The following is a 19472-nucleotide window of genomic DNA, read 5'->3' as shown; positions in this document are numbered from 1 at the left end:
TGCAAGCTACCTCTTTGTGTTCCTATTATTGGTAAGTCAGAGATGTTATTTGTAAAGTACAGTTTGTGACCATTTCTCACAGTTGCCTGAGGGCAGCATAACTTTTATAACTCTACTATGATGTGGGGAGGCTATAAACCTTATCTTTTAAACAGCCCCTACCATAAAAAAAAAAAAGCTTCCTTTCTATTTCTGCTGTTTGTCATTAGAGGCATTTGTCCTCAGGGGGTGGTGATAACAGAGAAGGACACAATGTTATGGCATTCAAAAGTACTGTTACATTTTCAATAGTGATCCAAAGCACTCGAAACCAGTTCCAACAAACCAGGCAGCAGTGGAGCATTTCAGGACACAGACCTGTTGACTGTGTCAATGTAAGGCATTAATGTCACACATTGTTTTGTAAAAGATAATAGAACAAAAACTAGAAATATAAATTCTTTTTTAAACCATGTTGTGCAGTTTTTTACATGGTCTTCAATAATAACTTTCTTATTTGGTCACCAAAGTACTGAAATTGCAGTTTCTTTTCAGCTTCAGGTTTCATTTGCTGATTTTGCTGCTTTTCATGTAAATAAAGTATTGTAAATGTTCCATCTGCACCTTAAACTCAAAATTTCCAAGTTCAATGTCAAAAAAAGAGATTTCAACTTGGAAAGTCAAAATTTTATCCAATGTCCTAAATCTAAAATTTCAAAATAGCAACTGTACATATTAATGAAGTAAGAGCTCGAGCAATGAACAGTCTTTATGATTTGATTTGATTTATATTTCTGGAATATAAATTGTTTATATTTATCAAAATGCCTACAAATTCCCCTATTTGTCAAAATGCATTGAAATAATATTTGTTGTGAAATTTCCCTGTCTAAATAAGCTGAACTTGGGGGTGCAAAACCGACCATGAAATATGTGGACAAATACCTCATGCAAACTGTTAAGTAAGTGGTGCATGTGTGATGATGTGAGCCTGTTTCTCTTCTAAAGGCCCTAGGAACCTTGTCGGGTGTTTTGCATCATAAACACTTTGTAATAGTTTTTCCAACTGGATGTTATCCAAATCATCCAGTAGTGGATATTTTCCCTACTGGATTAATGTACTTAAAGGTTAGATTTGTCTACTTTTTTCAGATTGGGAACATAATATATATATATTGTCAATATAAACAAAGGCTTTGTTATTTTATTTATCTTTACCAAAGGGTGCCACAAAGGGTGGAAGGGGGTTGTATTTTTTTTTTTTACACAGTAGGTCCTAAAGCTTTTTGCAAAGATCTGATCTACAGCAGAAGACACGACGTAACACGCACCACGGTATGATCACAGATGTTAATTGTGAGTCTGTCACCTTTTAATGATTTGTGCTGTTTAGAAAAAGGTCACCTATAGACAAAAGTCAGGGTTTGTCAGGTTTGGGCAACCTTGCAGCATGAACATAACCTAGGCTGCATTAATAAAAGTTTAACTTTTCTTCCAGAAAAATGTCTTGCAAAAAATCTAAAAGTATGGTTTGGGAAGATTTGTTTTTTTTGCCTTATTTCATTTTATATTTTCTATTAGTTACTCATCATTACAAGCAAACAACATTTTGTTGGTTCTGTTGTTTTATGAATTCTGATAAATACTGCTCAAAAGAATTAAGTGAACACTTAAACAACACAATATAACTCCAAGTAAATCAAACTTCTGTGAAATCAAACTGTCCACTTAGGAAGCAACACTGATTGACAATCAATTTCACATGTTGTTGTACAAATGGAATGGACAACGGGGAAATCTTTGGCACTTAGCAAGACACACTCAATAAAGGAGTGGTTCTGCAGGTGGGGACCACAGATCACTTCTCAGTACCTATGCTTTCTGGTTGATGTTTTGGTCACTTCTGAATGTTGGTGGTGCAGGCCAGTACACCAGAAAACATGGAGGAGGCCGTAGGTGGGCAACAACCTAGCAGCAGGACCACTACCTCCGCCTTTGTGCAAGGAAGAACAGGAAGAGCACTGCCAGAGCCCTGCAAAATGACCTCCAGCAGGCCACACATGTGCATGTGTCTGCACAAACAGAAACTGGCGCCCTGTGCTCTTCACAGATGAAAGCAGGTTCACACTGAGCACATGTGACAGACGTGACAGATTCTGGAGACACCGTGGAGAGCGATCTGCTGCCTGCAACATCCTTCAGCATGACCGGTTTGGCAGTGGGTCAATAATGGTGTGGGGTGGCATTTCTTTGGAGGGCTGCACGGCCCTCCATGTGTTCACCAGAGGTAGCCTGACTGCCATTAGGTACCGAGATGAGATCCTCAGACCCCTTGACCATATGCTGGTGCGATGGCCCTGGGTTCCTCCTAATGCAGGACAATGCTAGACCTCATGTGGCTGGAGTGTGTCAGCAGTTCCTGCAACATGAAGACATTGAAGCTATGGACTGGCCCGCCCGTTCCCCAGACCTGAATCCGATTGAGCACATCTGGGACATCAAGTCTCGCTCCATCCACCAACGTCACGTTGCACCAGACTGTCCAGGAGTTGGCGGATGCTTTAGTAAAGGTCTGGCAGGAGATCCCTCAGGAGACCATCCACCGTCTCATCAGGAGCATGACCAGGCGTTGTAGGGAGGTCATACAGACACATGGAGGCCACACACAAAAATGAGCCTCATTTTGACTTGTTTTAAGGACATTACATCAAAGTTGGATCAGCCTCTAATGTGTTTTTTCACTTTAATTTTGTGTGTGACTCCAAATCCAGGCCTCCATTGGTTAATAAATTTGATTTCCATTGATGATTTTTATGTGGTTTTGTTGTCAACACATTAAACTTTGTACAGAACAAAGTATTCAATGAGAATATTTCATTCATTCAGATCTAGGATGTGTTATTTGAGTGTTTCCTTTATTTTTTGAGCAGTTTCTTTTTTAAACAAATATATAAAAAGGTATTCTCACCGAAATGCTGTTACAGATCTTTTCATATGAAAGAAGACTGTGATCTGGAGAGAGGTAAAAAGAATACTCCTCTTTGCCATCTCCTTTTCTTCCTCGTCTTTCTTCACTTTTGGTTAAAGCTTGAAGAAGATGCTCAACATATTTCTCCCTTATCACTCCCAAGTCACTGGCTTCTCTTGTGACCTCATCCTCTGAAACTGAGAAAACATTCACAGATCAAACAAATAATGTCTCTTAAATGTTTTTTTTTTCATGTTGCCGTTATTTCATAGATGCAAGGAATTGAAGCGTGGAGCTCAGGGTTGACAGAAGATTGCAGAACAAAACTGCAAACATTAATTAGGCAGTAACACAAGAGTGCGTGTGAAAGCAGATGGACAGCAAGAAAACTATGGAGGAGTTATGTTCCAGGTGTCCTTTAAGAGAACACATAGTCCTGTACATATGTAACCACAGACCCACATGTACGCGCACACACATTCCCATGTGCGCACACCCATTCGCATTAGCATTGCCTTGCATTGACAAAGACAAGCCTTGTAGAGTTTAATATAGTTTCCACACCTGTAAGCTTGCAGCATATATGAGTAAAGAAGAATGATGAAACAAGGTCCCTGCTGTCCCACAAGTTAAAGAATCAGAACATTCACAACATTATGAGGTGGGGTCAGCCAGGTGCATGTATGCTGTGGACAGCGTGAATGGCACACCTGGTATAAAGTAGTCAAGCCCCCACTCAAAAGAAACCGTCATTTTCTATGTTTCTAAGTAACTACATTCATGTTTTGTAAATAGTCTGGATACAGCTTTCAAAAATCAATAGTTACCTTCTCCGATCCATGCCGAGCTTCCGTCAGTGAGTGCTAGTGTGAACCCAGCACCCAGGTCTACAGCCCAGTCCACCCTCAGGAAGTAGGAGATGCCTGAATTCAGAGTAATCTGCCGAACTGTGCCGCTCATGTCTCTCGTATAACCTTAATGCCTGCAAAATATCAACAGTAATTGACAAATTTAAACAAAACTCCATACATTCATATTCTGTTTTCTGCTAATCCGAGATTGGGAAACCCCAGACATTCCTCTCCCCAGTGACACTCTCCAACTCATTCTGAGACATCCAAAGATGTTTCCTGGCCAGAAGAGATCGAAAGTCCCTCCAGCAGGTTCTTGGTCTACCCCGGGCTTTCGATCCAGTGGTACGTGCTAGAAAACCTCCAAACCACCTCCGAACCACCTAGACCAACTCATTTTGATGACAAGGAGAGGTGGCTCTAATCCAAGCTCTCCCCCACAGACTCTGCTCTTCACTTTGTCTCTAAGGTTAAGGCAGCCCCCCTATGGTATAAACTCATTTCACCACTCGTTTCCGGTATCTCAGTTCTTCCGCCATGATTTATGTGCTATGGTCACAGCTAAAAGTCGTAACATAGATGAAGCAATAAATCGAAAGCTTTGATTCTGGATTAGTTTATTCCTTTTTACGAAACCCAACAGCAACACCCACATTATGGAAGACAAAGTCCTAATCCAACTATCAATCTCCCACTTCATCTTACCATTGCCCATGAAAAAGACACCAACATACTTAACTTCTCCACCTGAAGCAGAGACTGACCCCAATAAGAAGAGAGCAATCAACCTTTTTCCAGTTGAGAATCATGGCCTCAGACTTGAGTGGTTCAATGATCTTGATGAATTGCAGATTACGATAACAGACAAACTTTTTCCAGACTAAATAGACCAGGGCATCCTCCTAGAGCCAGGACTGTGGAGCTATCATGGGAGCCTTGACCAGAAATATCAGAAACCCTCACCAACAATGGAAAGGAACATTGGTCTGGTACCATGCAGGCGGGGTGGCAGGGGGGGCTGTGCATGCTAAATTCTTGTGGCATAAACTGTCATTTGGGAGAAGTGTGAGACCATGTTTCTAAACAAAACTGCACTATTATAAATGAAATAACCCCCCCCCTCCGACCCACCGTGGTCAGCTTTTTTGTTGGTCCTTGAAGCTCCTCTAACAAAAAAAAAAACTTAAGAAAGTTGTAGGGTTGTCTTAATCTACCAGACGCATCAATGTGCTTCATTGTTTTACTACTTGGATTTGGTGAGCAAAGCCTCTTGTGTGTCTTCAGTGAGGATCTCTCTGAGTCAGTGGGACCACATGAAGATTAGCAGGTTTTGCAAGTATTTTCTTCTTCCTTTTTTGTGGTAGTGTGTGCTCCCTATTACCAGCAAGGTAATTACATGCTGTTAAAGAAAGTACATGAGTATTAAATCTCAGGCAACTACTTAACTGACTGCATTCACAGTATTACATTATTTTATTCAGTGAGGACACCTTTCTAACATTTTACCACCACCTACATAACCTCAATAAAAACATTAACATGGTCTGAAAGATAATAAAATGAATACTATATTTTTGGGAAGTTTATTTATCATCTAGATTTTTCAAATTTTGCAAATTGTTTAGTTTATTCACCCATAGTTACTGTATGTCATTGACTATTGCAACAAAATTCAAACCTGTAGAACCCACTCACATTGAAGTACTTACTGCTGTGAAACTGAAACATTATTTGCCAATGCCACAGTGATAGACAGTCTGAGCCACATGACCCTCTGGCTAATGTCTTTGCTGCCTGACTCACAGCTGAAGTTAAAGCAAGGGCTACAGCTAGAAACAGCTGTGTTTTTACAGCTAAGACCAAAGCTGATCAAAGTGTTTCAATTTAATCCATGAGTTTGTGCCTAAAAACGGCCATCACGTTTACCAGGTACATGTTCTTCTTCTTTACAACTTTCTTGAGAAACGTTTACTTGATTATGAACGCTCAATCCTAAACATGTGGTTAGTGTTTCCACAAGTAGTGAGTGGTGATTTAGATGACCTTCATTCTTAAATACAGGGCACAGAGTGTGGAGAAGGAAGGAAAAGGGCAGCTAAATTTGCAGGTATGAAAGCTAGACATGTTTGGGGGAAAAAAATTACAATGAGCATCCACACACAAAAATTCCTTCAGCCTTAATGCTGGGTTTATGTTGTTTGGACAGACGCTTGGTAGTTTTAACTACCAACTTCCTCTAGCCATCCTTCGGTCAAACACTGTGATCTAGTTTGTTGGCTCAGACGAGAGTGCCAGACTTTCATGCTGAACATTACAATCCCCAGATCAGATTTCAATATAAAAATTGTATAGTTATGCTTTTTAATCAGTTTAGTTCAAAAAGAGTTTGTTCACTTAAGATATTAGCTTTTTGTCTTCTATGGTGTTAATGGCAAGCTAGTATTAGACTCCCCCAGCTTACACATGGCCATACACATGATGTAAAAGAAAATTTGACTTATCAAACCAAGTCAACCTCTTCCATTGGTCTGTGGTCCACTTGCAATGCTGTCGGCAGTGGAAATGGGTGAGCAGGGGATCGTGACTGGTATTTGATCATCCAGCCCCATACACAACAAAATTGGATGCACTGTGAATTCTGACACCTTTTTAACAAAAGAAGATATTCTTTAGCAATCTGAGCTACACCAGCTCATCATTGGGCCTTGGGCACCGAAGAGCCTGTTGATGGTTTACCACTGTTCCATCCTTAGACCACTTTTGATAGATACCGATAACTGCATCCTGGAAAAACCAAACAAGAGCTGCAGTTTTGTAGATGATCTGACCCAGTCTTCTCGGCATCACAATATGGTCTTTCTCAAACTCACTCAAATCCAAATGCTTGCTTGTTTTTCCTTCTTTTAACACATCAACATTAAGGACAAGATCTTCACCTACTGCCGATATAACTCACCCACAAACAGCTGCTATAAGGAACAAATAATCCCTGCTTTTCTCTTCACCTATCAAAGGTCATAATGTTATGGCTAATTTTTGGACATTGAGTATGAATTCTTTGAGCCATGATCAGTTTTTTGCCAATATGTCCTGCCTTTCACCTTTTTGCATCAACCTCCATCCAACCCTACAGAAATAAAGCACGATTATAAAAAAGAATGAATATAAAAGATCATCAATTTAAACCCAAATATTACTTGTGTGCAAATCAGGGTTATGGATTATTATGTTCAACCCACTTTTGGTTGATTTAAAATTAAACACTAGTCCCATTAACATGTTTCTTAGGCTGATAACCTAGCCCACTATCCTGGATCAAACCCAAAAACTAAATCTGGTGTGTAAAATTCACTCAGACCTGGATAGATCCATATTTGGCTGGGCAACAAAAATAACCCAAATAGCGTTGCTTGTAACCCAGTGGTTTTTGAAGTGAATGGAGACTGCAATTAGCTACAGCCTAGAGACGCATTCACTCTGCCTATCTGGTCCAGGGATTGGTAAAGTAAGAAAATTCAGACATTCAGTTGGCCCAATTGATTTTAGACTGGACTAAACGACATCATGCAGTTGCAACGGATTGTTTCGTGGGCTGTATTGCTCCAGTACAGCGCTGATCGAAAAAAAATAAAAACGCATGAAGGAGAAAGTCTGTCTCACCATAGTTTATGTTTCTACTTAGGTGTTCAAATGTAGTTGTACGTCTGCACTTTTCCACGTAGCCCCAAGAGACATTTTCAAACTCTTTCATCCTATGATTTGTGCTCTTACATTATTCTTCTTCTTCTGCTGCTCAAATGCCTTTCCCTCGTGTCACATATTATGATACACTGGGAAGGGCACGCATTAACACTACAAGCAAGAGTCTCCAGGGTCCGGATAAACTGTGCCGAGACCAGTAGTTGTGACCATGCCCCGGTACGGTTCTCTGGTCTTTTTCAGGGTCGAGGATCGGTTCACACCAGCGTGATCCACTCCAGAAACTGGTCTCTGGCACCTTAAGAATAGTTCCAAAGGTTCAGTGTGAAAACACTGTAAAAGACTTAAAACCATATTGGCTTTTGTCCTCTACATATCGTTTGTCTTATGAAGACAGCCAGAGAGATGGCATCAAGGTCATTCAAAGTGATGCATGCTGAAGAGATCCAACATAAAACCTATGTACCTCATCCACACACACACACATGAACACACAGCACAACCTTGAGTACCTGTAAAAATAAAACATGGAACAGATTAAGGATGACCCCATGTGCTTTAAGAAGGGGCGTGGCTGAATGAATGGAGTTGCTGAAGGCATCAACTTTAACCTCATAAAGTGAACCCAGCTACTCATTAGTTACTGTAACATCTGTTGTGAGGGATCGATGACCCCGTGGTAATGACAGAAGGACACTTCAATTAAATAAACAGCACTGTCTGTCTGTCCAGGATGGATAGCCATGCAAAACCATCAAAGACGATTCTTTGGTCTTACTGTCGGCATTTCTTCAGATACTTGAACCTCGGATGCAAAGTCTGGAGCAAATAAATCATCAGCACAAGAACACCATGGCACATAGCTTTTACCTTTGCTCTTACTGTTTTTATACCTTTATTTACACTGCTAAAATCCTTGAAAACGTTATGGAATTATTCTTTTTACATCTATAATTTAAACCGCGCTAATGTAACAGTTTTCTTGTTTTTTCTTAATGAGACATTTCCTAATAAAATAAATAATAAATCAAAAGAAATGTGTATTAAAATGTTTTGTTTAGTGAAGGATTAAAGCAATTCTGCACTTACCAACAGCACAAGGAAATACACATTTAATTATTTGTTGCATTTAGACCTTTTAAACATTATAGGATCAGAAAGAAATTGAAAAATATCAAAACAGATTATTATGTAATATCAATAACAAAATTGAACAATTAATATGTCTGATTCCACAATCATAATTCTAATTTATTTTCTAACAGAACTCACTTCTTATAAAACAGAAACAGAAAATGATTTGGATAAGCACATCCTGTTGTATAGCATACTCTTCCTAACACTGCTTTGAACTCGGGGTTCAAAATGGTGGCCAGTGATGGCAAGACAAGCACTAAACATTTTAGTGGATCTGTCTGTGTTGTTTGGATTTCTAAATTACAGAAAATGTGTCTGTGTGACTCAAATAAATATTATCTACTTGTGGGGGGTCGATCAGAGTTATATTGGATTGATCAGGAGCCAAAATCTGTTCTATTTTATGAGTCAACAAGATCAAACAGGGATCAGAAACACAACTGAAGGAAGCAGGGTGGATCATATTAAATCTTAAAACTAAAATAAAGCAAAAATAAGACATTAAAGCATTTGTATAACTGTTCATTATATTTCAAAACGTTTAACAAGACAAAAGCTGACTGCTCTCTCCGGGTTGGGAGTCAGTCTCTGCCTTAGGCAGAGGAGTTCAAGTATGTTGATATGTTGCTCATGAGTGATGGAAGATGGACAAGCAGATAACATTCAATTCCTGACACAGGCCTTAGTTATATCTGGGATTTACTACTGCACTGCTCGTTGCAAATCGCCCAGAATGCACAGCAATGCGCCAAGCAACTTATCTTATAAATAAACTGAAACAAATGTTAAGGCACTACTTAATAAACTAATAGCCTACTTTGGATTCCAACTATCTAAAGTCAGACATAAAGGCGTCTTATCCATCTTAACCACCACACTGTCAAAAATAGGGGTACGGTAGGATTACATTTCTGTCCCATGAGGTACAGTCTAAACGTATGTACACACAAAGGGCAAATAATTGGACCCTAAGTCACATATTTGAGGGTCTGAAATGTACATTTATGTTCTCAAGTAGTAAATGGTACATATATGTACTCTTTATTAAAGATTTAAGAGTACACTTTTCAAAAGGAAAGAAAAGATGATTAAACAATGTAATTTGAAGTTAATAGGTTCAATGTAGCATTTATTAAACAAATGGCTATGGTTGAGCTTTTTGGGGCAAAAAAAGTAAAACAATACTTGATTGATTTTCTTTGGTGCCTTAGAAAAAGTACTTGCTCCTGGGGCAGATCTTTTTTCCAAATTTAGCTTGGTTGGTTGGTTGAATGATCTGTTAGATATGTACAGCCAACACTGATTGGCTGTCTTTTGAATAGAACAAAGTTGACTGTCAAAATATGTCTTTTTTCTGGCTTGTGGAGAAACAGAGTGGTGCTATGGCTGTGTTAAGTATGTCATAGATGTTCTGCATTCAGAGGCAGTACCACTATTTTGGCAAATAAAAGACATCTTCAACATTAACACCGTATGGGTTCTTTCTGGCAAAATGCTGATAACCCATCTTGTATGAGCGGCGCGCCACTTTCATGCATACAGAATCAAAGTTGATGTAGAATGAAATGGTATTCCAGCCAAATGACACTTATGATGTTGATGACATTTTGTTTGTCATAGTTCAGCTTTGTATTTAATTTTTCAATGAAATTTAAAACTTGAAATGTGAAAATGGAAAATAAAATTTCATTTTGTATGTTACTTGGCAAAATTTGTGTGCATGGTAGCTTGGGGTTGGGACTGTTGTACAATGTAAAATTCAGTAAAAAGGTTCCTTTTTTCTTCCTCTTTTTCACTTGTACTAGAGGGTACAAGACTGTCACCAAATGTAAAATTCTGGCCTTTATAGAGATACAAACTGCAAGGGTAGAAGTACCCACTGTTGAGGGTACAATAGCAGTATATTTGAGGGTACCTCCACAGTGACAAGCCTGAGCAAACAGCAGTACACATACAAATATAGGTGTTTACCATGCACTGCACATACTGTGACTCCTTTAGACCTTGATTTGACAACAGTGCCACGATCTAAAGCAGTCACAACGCTTATAAACGCTTATAACGCTGTAAACTATAACACTGAATCACATTATGAGGAATGTGAGCCTGTTTACCCATGAATCCCTGCAGTGAGATATTTAAACGTTATTTGTTTATGTGTGGTTTACAGTGTGACAGATTTCCTTGCAGAGCGGACTCTAGGAGTGTCTGGGAAGGAAACGTCAATTGGGATTTAAAAAACACGGTTTAAATGCAATCAAGATGGTGTGTGGCTTGTTGAAGGAAGGAGACTTTATTGTGAAAATGTTGAGCGAAAAGTGGACCGCAAAAAATCTATCGTTACATCATAATGAGACAATAGCATTGAAAATGCTTTCCAGAACAAAATATTATGGCCAATTTAAGTTTCAATTGATGATATTAAAGTATAAATAATTGGATTTTAAACTGAACCTGACAGGTATTAGGCTGCATCAGAAAAACCTGGATAGAACGGATCTGAATTGTAACTGTAAATTATATATGTTTAACAAAAGAAATTCAACAACATTTTGTCCTGATCAATTCATAATAAAATAAAAATAAAAAATCAGCTTTCTTTTTATGTTTAATAAGATTAAAATGCTGATGGTGCCGCTACCAAAATGGTTCACCAAATGTTAAATGAAAACATACTTAAATTACCTAAGAAACAATAAACTCAAGCCACTGGCTTGCAAACGTATTCACACCCCTTGAACTTCTTCACATTTTGTCACATGACAACCACAAACTACAATGTATTTTATTGTGTAATGTATTTTATTTTGAATGTATTTTTCATCTTCATTGTGCCAAAAAGGATGCTTCATAAAATAAAGGTCATTACACACAATCCTGAGAATTCTCTTCATGAGATTGTTATGCAACAAAGTGACAGAATTAGAATATAAGAATATCCTTTATTGTCATTGTCAAAAGTACAAACAAATTGAGGAAAAAAAGTATTTCTAGTCAGAGGCTTTTTCAGATCTGCTGTAAAACTGACCGCTACAGTAGATGCTACCTGCCCACAGCCATCACCATCTACACCATCTCAACAACTCAACTCAATGACATTTAAAACTGGAAATGTGAGATTGGAGATGTGGCTTGGGGTTGGGACTGTTGTACAATGTGAAATTCAGTGAAAAGGTTCCTTTTTTCTTCCTGTTTTACTTGTACTAGAGGGTACAAGAGTGTCACCAAATGTAAAATTCTGGCCTTTATAGAGATACAAACTACAAGGGTAGAAGTACCCACTGTTGAGGGTACAATAGCAGTATATTTGAGGGTACCTCCACAGTGACAAGCCTGAGCAAACAGCAGTACACATACACATATAGGTGTTTACCATGCACTGCACATACTGTGACTCCTTTAGACCTTGATTTGACAACAGTGCCACGATCTAAAGCAGTCACAACGCTTATAAACGCTTATAACGCTGTAAACTATAACACTGAATCACATTATGAGGAATGTGAGCCTGTTTACCCATGAATCCCTGCAGTGAGATATTTAAACGTTATTTATTTATGTGTGGTTTACCTTGATTTGTGTGATTAGACCTTGATTTGACAATCAAGGTCTAATCAAGGTCATATACCTCTTTCTGAAGAAAGAGGTATATGAGTTACAAAAAAATGAAATTGGGAAACAGAATTTAATTTGTTTTTCTATAGCACTGACAGGGAATATGTTCAAAGATTATGGGAATCAAACTAATTACAGGGCAAGACAGAAACATTTTCCACAACTACAATGGAGTGGTTTAGATTAAGCCAGATTTGAATGTTAGAAGGGCCCAGTGAAAATCCAGGCCTTAATCCAACTGACATTATGTACGAAGACTTAAAAAACTGATGTCACAGATGCTTTCCATTCAATTTCACTAAGTTTGACTATTCTGCAAAGGAGAGTGGGCAAAAAATGTTAGCCTCTAAATGTGCAATGCTGGTCAATGCATAAGGCAAAAAACCTGCAGCTGCAAATGCAGAGAAATGTTCTGTAAAGCGCTGTTTTATATGGACAACTTACAAAAGCATGACACACTTTTAAGATTTTTATTTGGAAAAAATAAATAAATAAATACCATATTCTTGTGCTTCATAATTATGCTCTACTTTGTGTTGGTCTATCATAAAATCACAATAAAATACATTATCACAATTTTGGGGTAATAACGTGACAAAATGAGTTCAAGGAGCACGAATACCTTAGCAAGGCACTGTATGTATTTCGCTGTATTCTTTCATCGTCTTATTAAAGATTGTCGTATTTGTTCGACTAAAACATACTCATATAATGTACCAACAACTTCGTGGTTCTACTACTGCAGTATCACTGGATTTATCAGTGCACCAAAGGCAGTATGGTGCAGTAAAAGCAATAACAGCATGCAGACTTTGCTGCTGCACAATATTTTTGCATTTTAGGTTTCAAGATAATTTGGTTCTCTTAGGTCAGAAATATACCTACTGTTTTGTTAAATTAATCCCCTATCCAAACCTCTGTCAAAAAGAACTTACGGGTACAAGTTAATGGCTTCGAGGTCCAATCGCAGCAAGTTGTAAATAAAACTGTAGCTAATCTTTGAACACTCACGTTGACAGCTCAGGTTGTCCCTTCAACTCCTTCGACTAATTCTTCCCAGCCAATCAGCAAACAACGTGAGCTCTTTCACATTCGATACGTTTGTACGTAGGGTACGTGCTCACAAGTGACGTTACGTAAATTCCAAAGAACAGGAAGTGTGATGTGGCTTTGATTGCTATCAAAAATGGTAAGTTTGTTTTTATCAGCAACAACTTGTTTTTCCAGCGAATAGGTATATTTTATAATACAAGTCTGCATTTATTATGAGTCGGTTAGAAGCTGCGAGCCGTTCAGTTTGTCAGGATGACAGGCGTATAGTTTATGCTAACCCCAACAAGCTGGGTAGCTAAAATAGGCTAAAAGTTTAGCAAACTGCGCTGTGATGTTTTCGAAAATGGTTACATTGCGAACGCAGTTGTATTGTCGTGTGAGCTGGTTTATGTGTCACCGTAAATTTACGTAATATCAAAGACCTGTGAGTGGCAGTAAAAGGTGGAAACCGTAATGTTTTCAAGGCGTGCCACGTAGCGGGACCACCTGAAATAGAGCTGCTCTGGATGCATTTGCCTCAGCAGCGTGGCGGTTTGTAATCAGCGTGAATACAGACTGAACACATCTATTTCACTACAGGTTATCCAGAGGTATTTGTTTTTGCTGGAAAAAGCAGGGGCGCTAATTAGCATGTTAAGATTTCAAATAGTTAAAATGGCAGGAGTGATTTAAAAGCTGAAATTATTGCGTTATTTATGTACTCCCACAAAACATTGTGACCCAAAATCACAGAAATATTCTTAACTTAGATACAAATATTTTAGATATTGTCTTTAAATGTCCAACAATGGATCTTTGAGTGATATACCCATCTTAGTGGTAGGAAATGTTCACTAATTGCCCAGTTGTTCATTTATGTAGAACCATTTAAAATAGCAATAAAAAATATTTCTGTCTTGAAACAAATAGTTATTCAACTTGCATTATTTTTTTTTACAAATGAAGCATTATAATTAAACCCTGGAATTAAGATAAGAATTATTTCCCGTTTTTGATGGACTCTTGACTTTGTGTTGGCAAACTATGCATGTGCTCACTTATCAAAAAAAATTAGTGTTTTATTTTTTGTAAATGGGTACTTGAAAGCAATAAGTAATTCACTGCATCATTAGTTTTTAAAAACTGCTACAATTCCTAATGTACATCAGCAATTAGCCCCAGCTATGCCACTAACAGGATTGAAAGAAATAACAAATGACTTTCTGGGTATGTTTCCAAAAACTGCGGGACATAAAAGCACATACATTTTTTTCCCTTTAGAAAGCAATGCAGGCAGTAGCAAACCTAAAGGTAAAAGTCTAAACGTCTAAACAGTTTGTGTCCAGCATGTGTGCGGTCTTCAGAGATGTAAGCTGCCCTTTTCCTGAACCCAGACTTGTACAAGTCCTGCATGGAGGATAGAATGTTACAATATTTGTTAGAAATGAATAAATAGTTTTTTTTTTTCTTACTCTGTTCTGGAGAGAAAAGACAATTTAGCATCATCTGTTTTGACTGGTCTTATAAACCCTGATGACAGGGAGGAGAATGGCATCTCCACAGTCACAAGGGTAATCTTGGTTATTACAAACAAACCATTTAGAAAATACAAATTTGTTCATATGTCTTTATAATTAACCATAGTTTTTGTTACAGACAAAAATAACAGAATTTTCCACCATCTTTGGGTAATGTTTTCTTTCATAAACAGGAGAGCACGTATTTCTGTAGTACTTCAAGGTCTGAAGTGAAAATTTAATTTTGATATTGAAGACTTTTCCCTTTTCAAACTCACTTGTGTAAACAGATTTTCTTCATTCAAAGGTCAAATGTTACAAAGATCATTCATAAAAGAAAATTATGTTGTGTAGCTTTCTTGATAGACACAAAAAAGGGGTCAATTTCCAGCTTTTGATGCATTTAATGAACATGGGGAAAAAAATACTTTTCAGTTTTTGCTCTGTTGAAAACCAGACCAAAAAAATCTTATTTGGGGCCCGCCATTAATCTGTACTTCAAAACTGGATCTTTTTATTATTCTTTCATTCCTTAACGAATCCTGAAAGCTTTCTAATTCAGATTAAGAAACACAGGTGGATGGTGGATTTTGAAATATAGCTTGTATTAACAGACTAAATCAGAGTAATACAGGTACTATAAGTCCTATACAGGTGACCTTTCTTCAGGAAGCTTTTTTTTATTATTATTATTGCTAAACTAAACCGAATGTTTTGACAAATATGTCTTTTCTTTTATTTTACAGTCAGCCATTTTCAACTTCCAAGCACTGCTAACCGTGATTCTTCTGCTAATCTGTACCTGTGCCTACATCAGAGCTCTGGCTCCCAGCCTGCTGGACAAGAATAAAACCGGGTATGATCTCACACAGATTAAAAATGTTACCAGCAGAAAAGCTGCAGCTGAGGTTTCTTGCTCTGTCGGGCTTTTGTAAAGAAATACTATTCCTGTTTTTCAGCAGCACGCAAGTCATATTGAACTGCATAATTAACACATTGCTTGGTAGAGCTGCCATTGCCTAGGGTCCATCTTTTGTTTTTACATCTTGTACATATTCAAGGCAAATTATTCCTCGCCTAATCAGGGGCATACCCAGTACACAGTGATTGGTTCTAAAATTCTGGTTAATTCTTCTGGACATAACCTCTTGTAGTTCACTGTGGCTATCGAAGGTCTGGTAGTATAAGAAATAATTTTAATCATTACAAGATTATTATGTTTGATTGCCAACTCTCTGATTCACATTCTAATAAACCTGAGTCCATAAACAGCCACAGCTAAACTCATTCACTGACTCAGCCCTGGTGAAGGGAGAGACATTTCTCTAGACAGACGCATAACGGTAGGGGTTTGTAATGTTTACATCTTGTGTGAAATGAATGAGCCATTTTATGCTACTCATTGATTCATCTTTGAATATTATCACAGGCAATATTCTTTGTGTATATATATATATGCATCAGCAAAGCACAGTGCTCAAAAAATTAAAAGGACACTTTGAAAACACATCAGATCTCAATAGGAAAAGGAATCATGCGGGGGATCCAAAGTGATATGGAATGGGTAATGTGTTTAGGAACAAAGGCTCCCACCTTGTTTGATGTAAATGAAAATTATCAACCCACAGAGGTCTTAATCTGAAGTCAGAGAAGTTCACACCACTACAGCAACTTAAAATGGTACTCAGTAGTTTGAATGTCTCCATGAGCTTGTATTCATGCCTGACAATGTCGGGGCATCACTGAGTTCCTGAACAGTCTGAGGAGCAACTTGGTGGCATCGGATGGACCTTATATGATGTCCCAGAGATGTTGTATTGGATGTAGGTCAGGGGAGTGCAGAGGCCGATCAATGTTATTAATTTCTTCATCCTCCAGGAACTGCCTGCATAATCTTGCCACATGAGGCTGGGCATCATCATGCACCAGGAGGAACCCAGGACCAGTGAACAATCTAACAATAGTTCTAAGGGTTTCATCCTGATACCTAATGGCAGTCAGCATGTCTTTGTTAATCCTGTACAGGTGTGTGCGTCCTTTCATGGATATGCCTCCCCAGACCAACACTGACCCACCACCAAACCAATCATGCCAAACAATGTTGCAGGCACCATAACGTTCACCTCCACCTGCAAAACCGTTCCTGTTTTTGGGGTCGTCTCATTGTTTCCTTTTTAGTGAACACCAAAAGTGGTGACACTGATTAACAACCCTGATCAGATCCTACTACTGACCAGCTCAATAGTCCAGAGGTTTAACTGACTTGATATTAAACTCGGATTAAAGAGTGTTCCTTTAGTTTTGTTGAGCAGTGAAAACATTTTAGAAGCGAAGTATTTATGCGGTTCTCCTTTTGAATAGGCACTAGATTTTTACTTGTTTTCTGATGCAAAAACCACTGTCAGCTCTATTTGGAAAAAAGTGTCATCTGTATATGCAGAAACAACACAAAATGACTAACAAGCCTTTGCAAACACCGTGGGAAATGCAATACCCTGCAGTAGTGCACAAACCTAAGCTGTCAATAGAACTGGGAAGACATTCTGCTGTCCATCATGCCTTTGATGGATGTCTATACTCCTTGGACTGGAAGAGCCTTCCTGTTTTTGTTTGTTTTTTGTAATCAAAAGCAGGATGCCGTTCTGTTAAAATTTACTATCAGACTGGCTGGTGGTTGCTACAGTCACTTTATAACAAATCTACAACCTCTGTTTATTCCAGTGGGTTAATTATAAATGCCCTGGGCTTAAAGCAAGTTCTGAACAGCTTTAGATTTTAATTTCAAGTTTATTAAAGAATACAACAAGTTCTGCTCTGTCAATATTTACTACACAGATGAAGCCAAAACGGAAATGGTTAAGTACACCCACCTCTGTTTAAAATGACCTTTATACTGTGTTTTTACACTCAGACCATTATATTTATTATCATACTAATTATAACTGCTGATTTTGTTTTTGTTTACAAAAAACCAGACCTTATTAAAAAAAAGAAATTTCAGATCATGTGTTTTTGTTAATGTTTTTGTTTTCTTCTAATTTTTTGTGTTGTAGACTCCTAGGAATTTTCTGGAAATGTGCCAGAATAGGTAAGCCTATTAACGTCTTCTACACATGAATCTCAATAAATTAGAATATCATCAAAGTTCATTTATTTTGGTAACTCACTTCAGAAAGGGGAACTGTAAAATATTTAAACAGAATGATATGTTTATGGTGTTTTATCTTTTAATTATAATGTTAATGGATTGCAGTTAATAAAATCCCCATATTACATTTTTCACAGAATTTTCATTACACAAGATGAGTATGAATTTAATTTTAATGCAGAAATGTGGTTTTGTGAGCCCTAATCATAAAAAATAAAAGCTTGAAATGAACCATTTTTTTAATAAATCTGTAATATCAAATTTACCTTTTCGAATTGAACTTCTAAAATAAAAGTAAACAAAAAAACCTTTGAGGGTTCTATCTGTTTATTGAGATGCATCTGTACATTGCCACAGTTTATCATATATTTCAACATAAGTTAGACGACATTGTGGGGAAAAAAAGCCTTAAATCTTTACATTGTTCCTTTTCTTCAGGTGAGCGGAAGAGTCCCTGGGTGGCTTGTTGCTGCGTCATCATGGCGTTCAGTATATTGTTTCTACAATAGCACAGCCTCCATTTTGCCTACAAATGGAACATTGAAGACATGAACTGGAAATGAGGCATGGACTGTATGACCGTAGAAAGGACCACCATTGGTTGTCACTTAATGTATTAAAACTACAAAAAAGATTAAGCCTGATTTTAACATTTGGTAACCACAGAGACGCAGAATGTCTGTCTGGTAGAACGGGTGTACTGCCATTCCCAGTCTGTCTAATCCTCTCTGTGGAGCCCCAGATCTGGGTCTGTGTTTGTCCAAAATGTTTACTGCTCCTGGTCCGCTTGCATTTGGGAATCAGGAGGGGCATTGCTTCTGTTATCAACTGTTTGTGGGATTAATTGATACGTAGCTGGACAAAATAAATTTTAGATTTGTTTTTGTTCATAATTACAAAAAACTGAGGTTAATCATAACAAAAAGGAATTCACATAAATGTCCATACTTCCAAGAGCTTTACATGGTGGGTCCTGTTTCTTGTGTCTAATGATGTAGATCACATTAAACACCAAGCAGTTTGCTAATATTGTGTTTTAGATGTCAAGTTTCTCTCTGTCTCTAAAAGCTACGTTTTTAAAATCACTGCAGCTATTTATTAAAAACACTCTTTTATTTTTTGTTTTTGATAAGTACTTTCTGTTGGTATCCTGTTTATATTCATTTTCATGTCATACAGTAAGGAGTGTCATTAATACTTCAGACAAGCGAAACTACATTTGCAATAAATCTTCTGTGAATGCTGTTTCTTTATGAAATGATGGTTCAGAAAATACCACCTTATCAACACCTTTACAGATGTTAGGAGTTCTAGTTTTAAGTATAATCCTCAAGAGTGTAGACTATAGAATAACTTTCCCTGTAATTATGCAGTCAACACTCATGTTCCCAAGGTTTACTGTAAGAGACCAATAACTGTATCCATTCCACGACATTACGAAGTTACTATAATTATGTGGACAAAATCACGGTTAGTGTGGGGTTTATGCGAGAGGTTTCGGAAATTATAATCGTATGTTGCTGCTG

General features: G+C 37.8%; 1 protein-coding gene and 1 pseudogene across 1 annotated transcript; one reads left to right on the top strand and one right to left on the bottom strand.

Annotated features, from left to right (window-relative positions):
- The window catches only part of LOC124877948, a 32065-nt pseudogene extending 18784 nt beyond the window's left edge, over positions 1 to 13281 (bottom strand).
- Positions 13282 to 13287: 6 nt separating this feature from the next.
- tmem167a (transmembrane protein 167A) lies at positions 13288 to 19191 on the top strand. Its single transcript, XM_047381606.1, has 4 exons — positions 13288 to 13438; positions 15545 to 15654; positions 17852 to 17886; positions 18385 to 19191. The coding sequence occupies exons 1-4, from the start codon at positions 13436 to 13438 to the stop codon at positions 18453 to 18455; spliced, it is 219 nt and encodes a 72-aa protein (XP_047237562.1). The 5' UTR covers positions 13288 to 13435; the 3' UTR covers positions 18456 to 19191.
- The last annotated feature ends 281 nt before the right edge of the window (positions 19192 to 19472 follow it).

Source organism: Girardinichthys multiradiatus, chromosome 12, assembly GCF_021462225.1.
Source record: "Girardinichthys multiradiatus isolate DD_20200921_A chromosome 12, DD_fGirMul_XY1, whole genome shotgun sequence".
Lineage (NCBI taxonomy): Eukaryota > Metazoa > Chordata > Actinopteri > Cyprinodontiformes > Goodeidae > Girardinichthys > Girardinichthys multiradiatus.
The sequence above is the reverse complement of the archived record's forward strand: the minus strand, read 5'-3'. Positions and strand labels throughout refer to the sequence as shown.

What these genes read in the sequence shown, in the direction of transcription:
- tmem167a (XM_047381606.1), top strand. An exon ending in CTGGACAAGAATAAAACCGG is followed by an intron (nt 15,655 to 17,851) that starts GTATGATCTCAC and finishes TTTGTGTTGTAG; the next exon opens with ACTCCTAGGAATTTTCTGGA. An exon ending in CTGGAAATGTGCCAGAATAG is followed by an intron (nt 17,887 to 18,384) that starts GTAAGCCTATTA and finishes CCTTTTCTTCAG; the next exon opens with GTGAGCGGAAGAGTCCCTGG.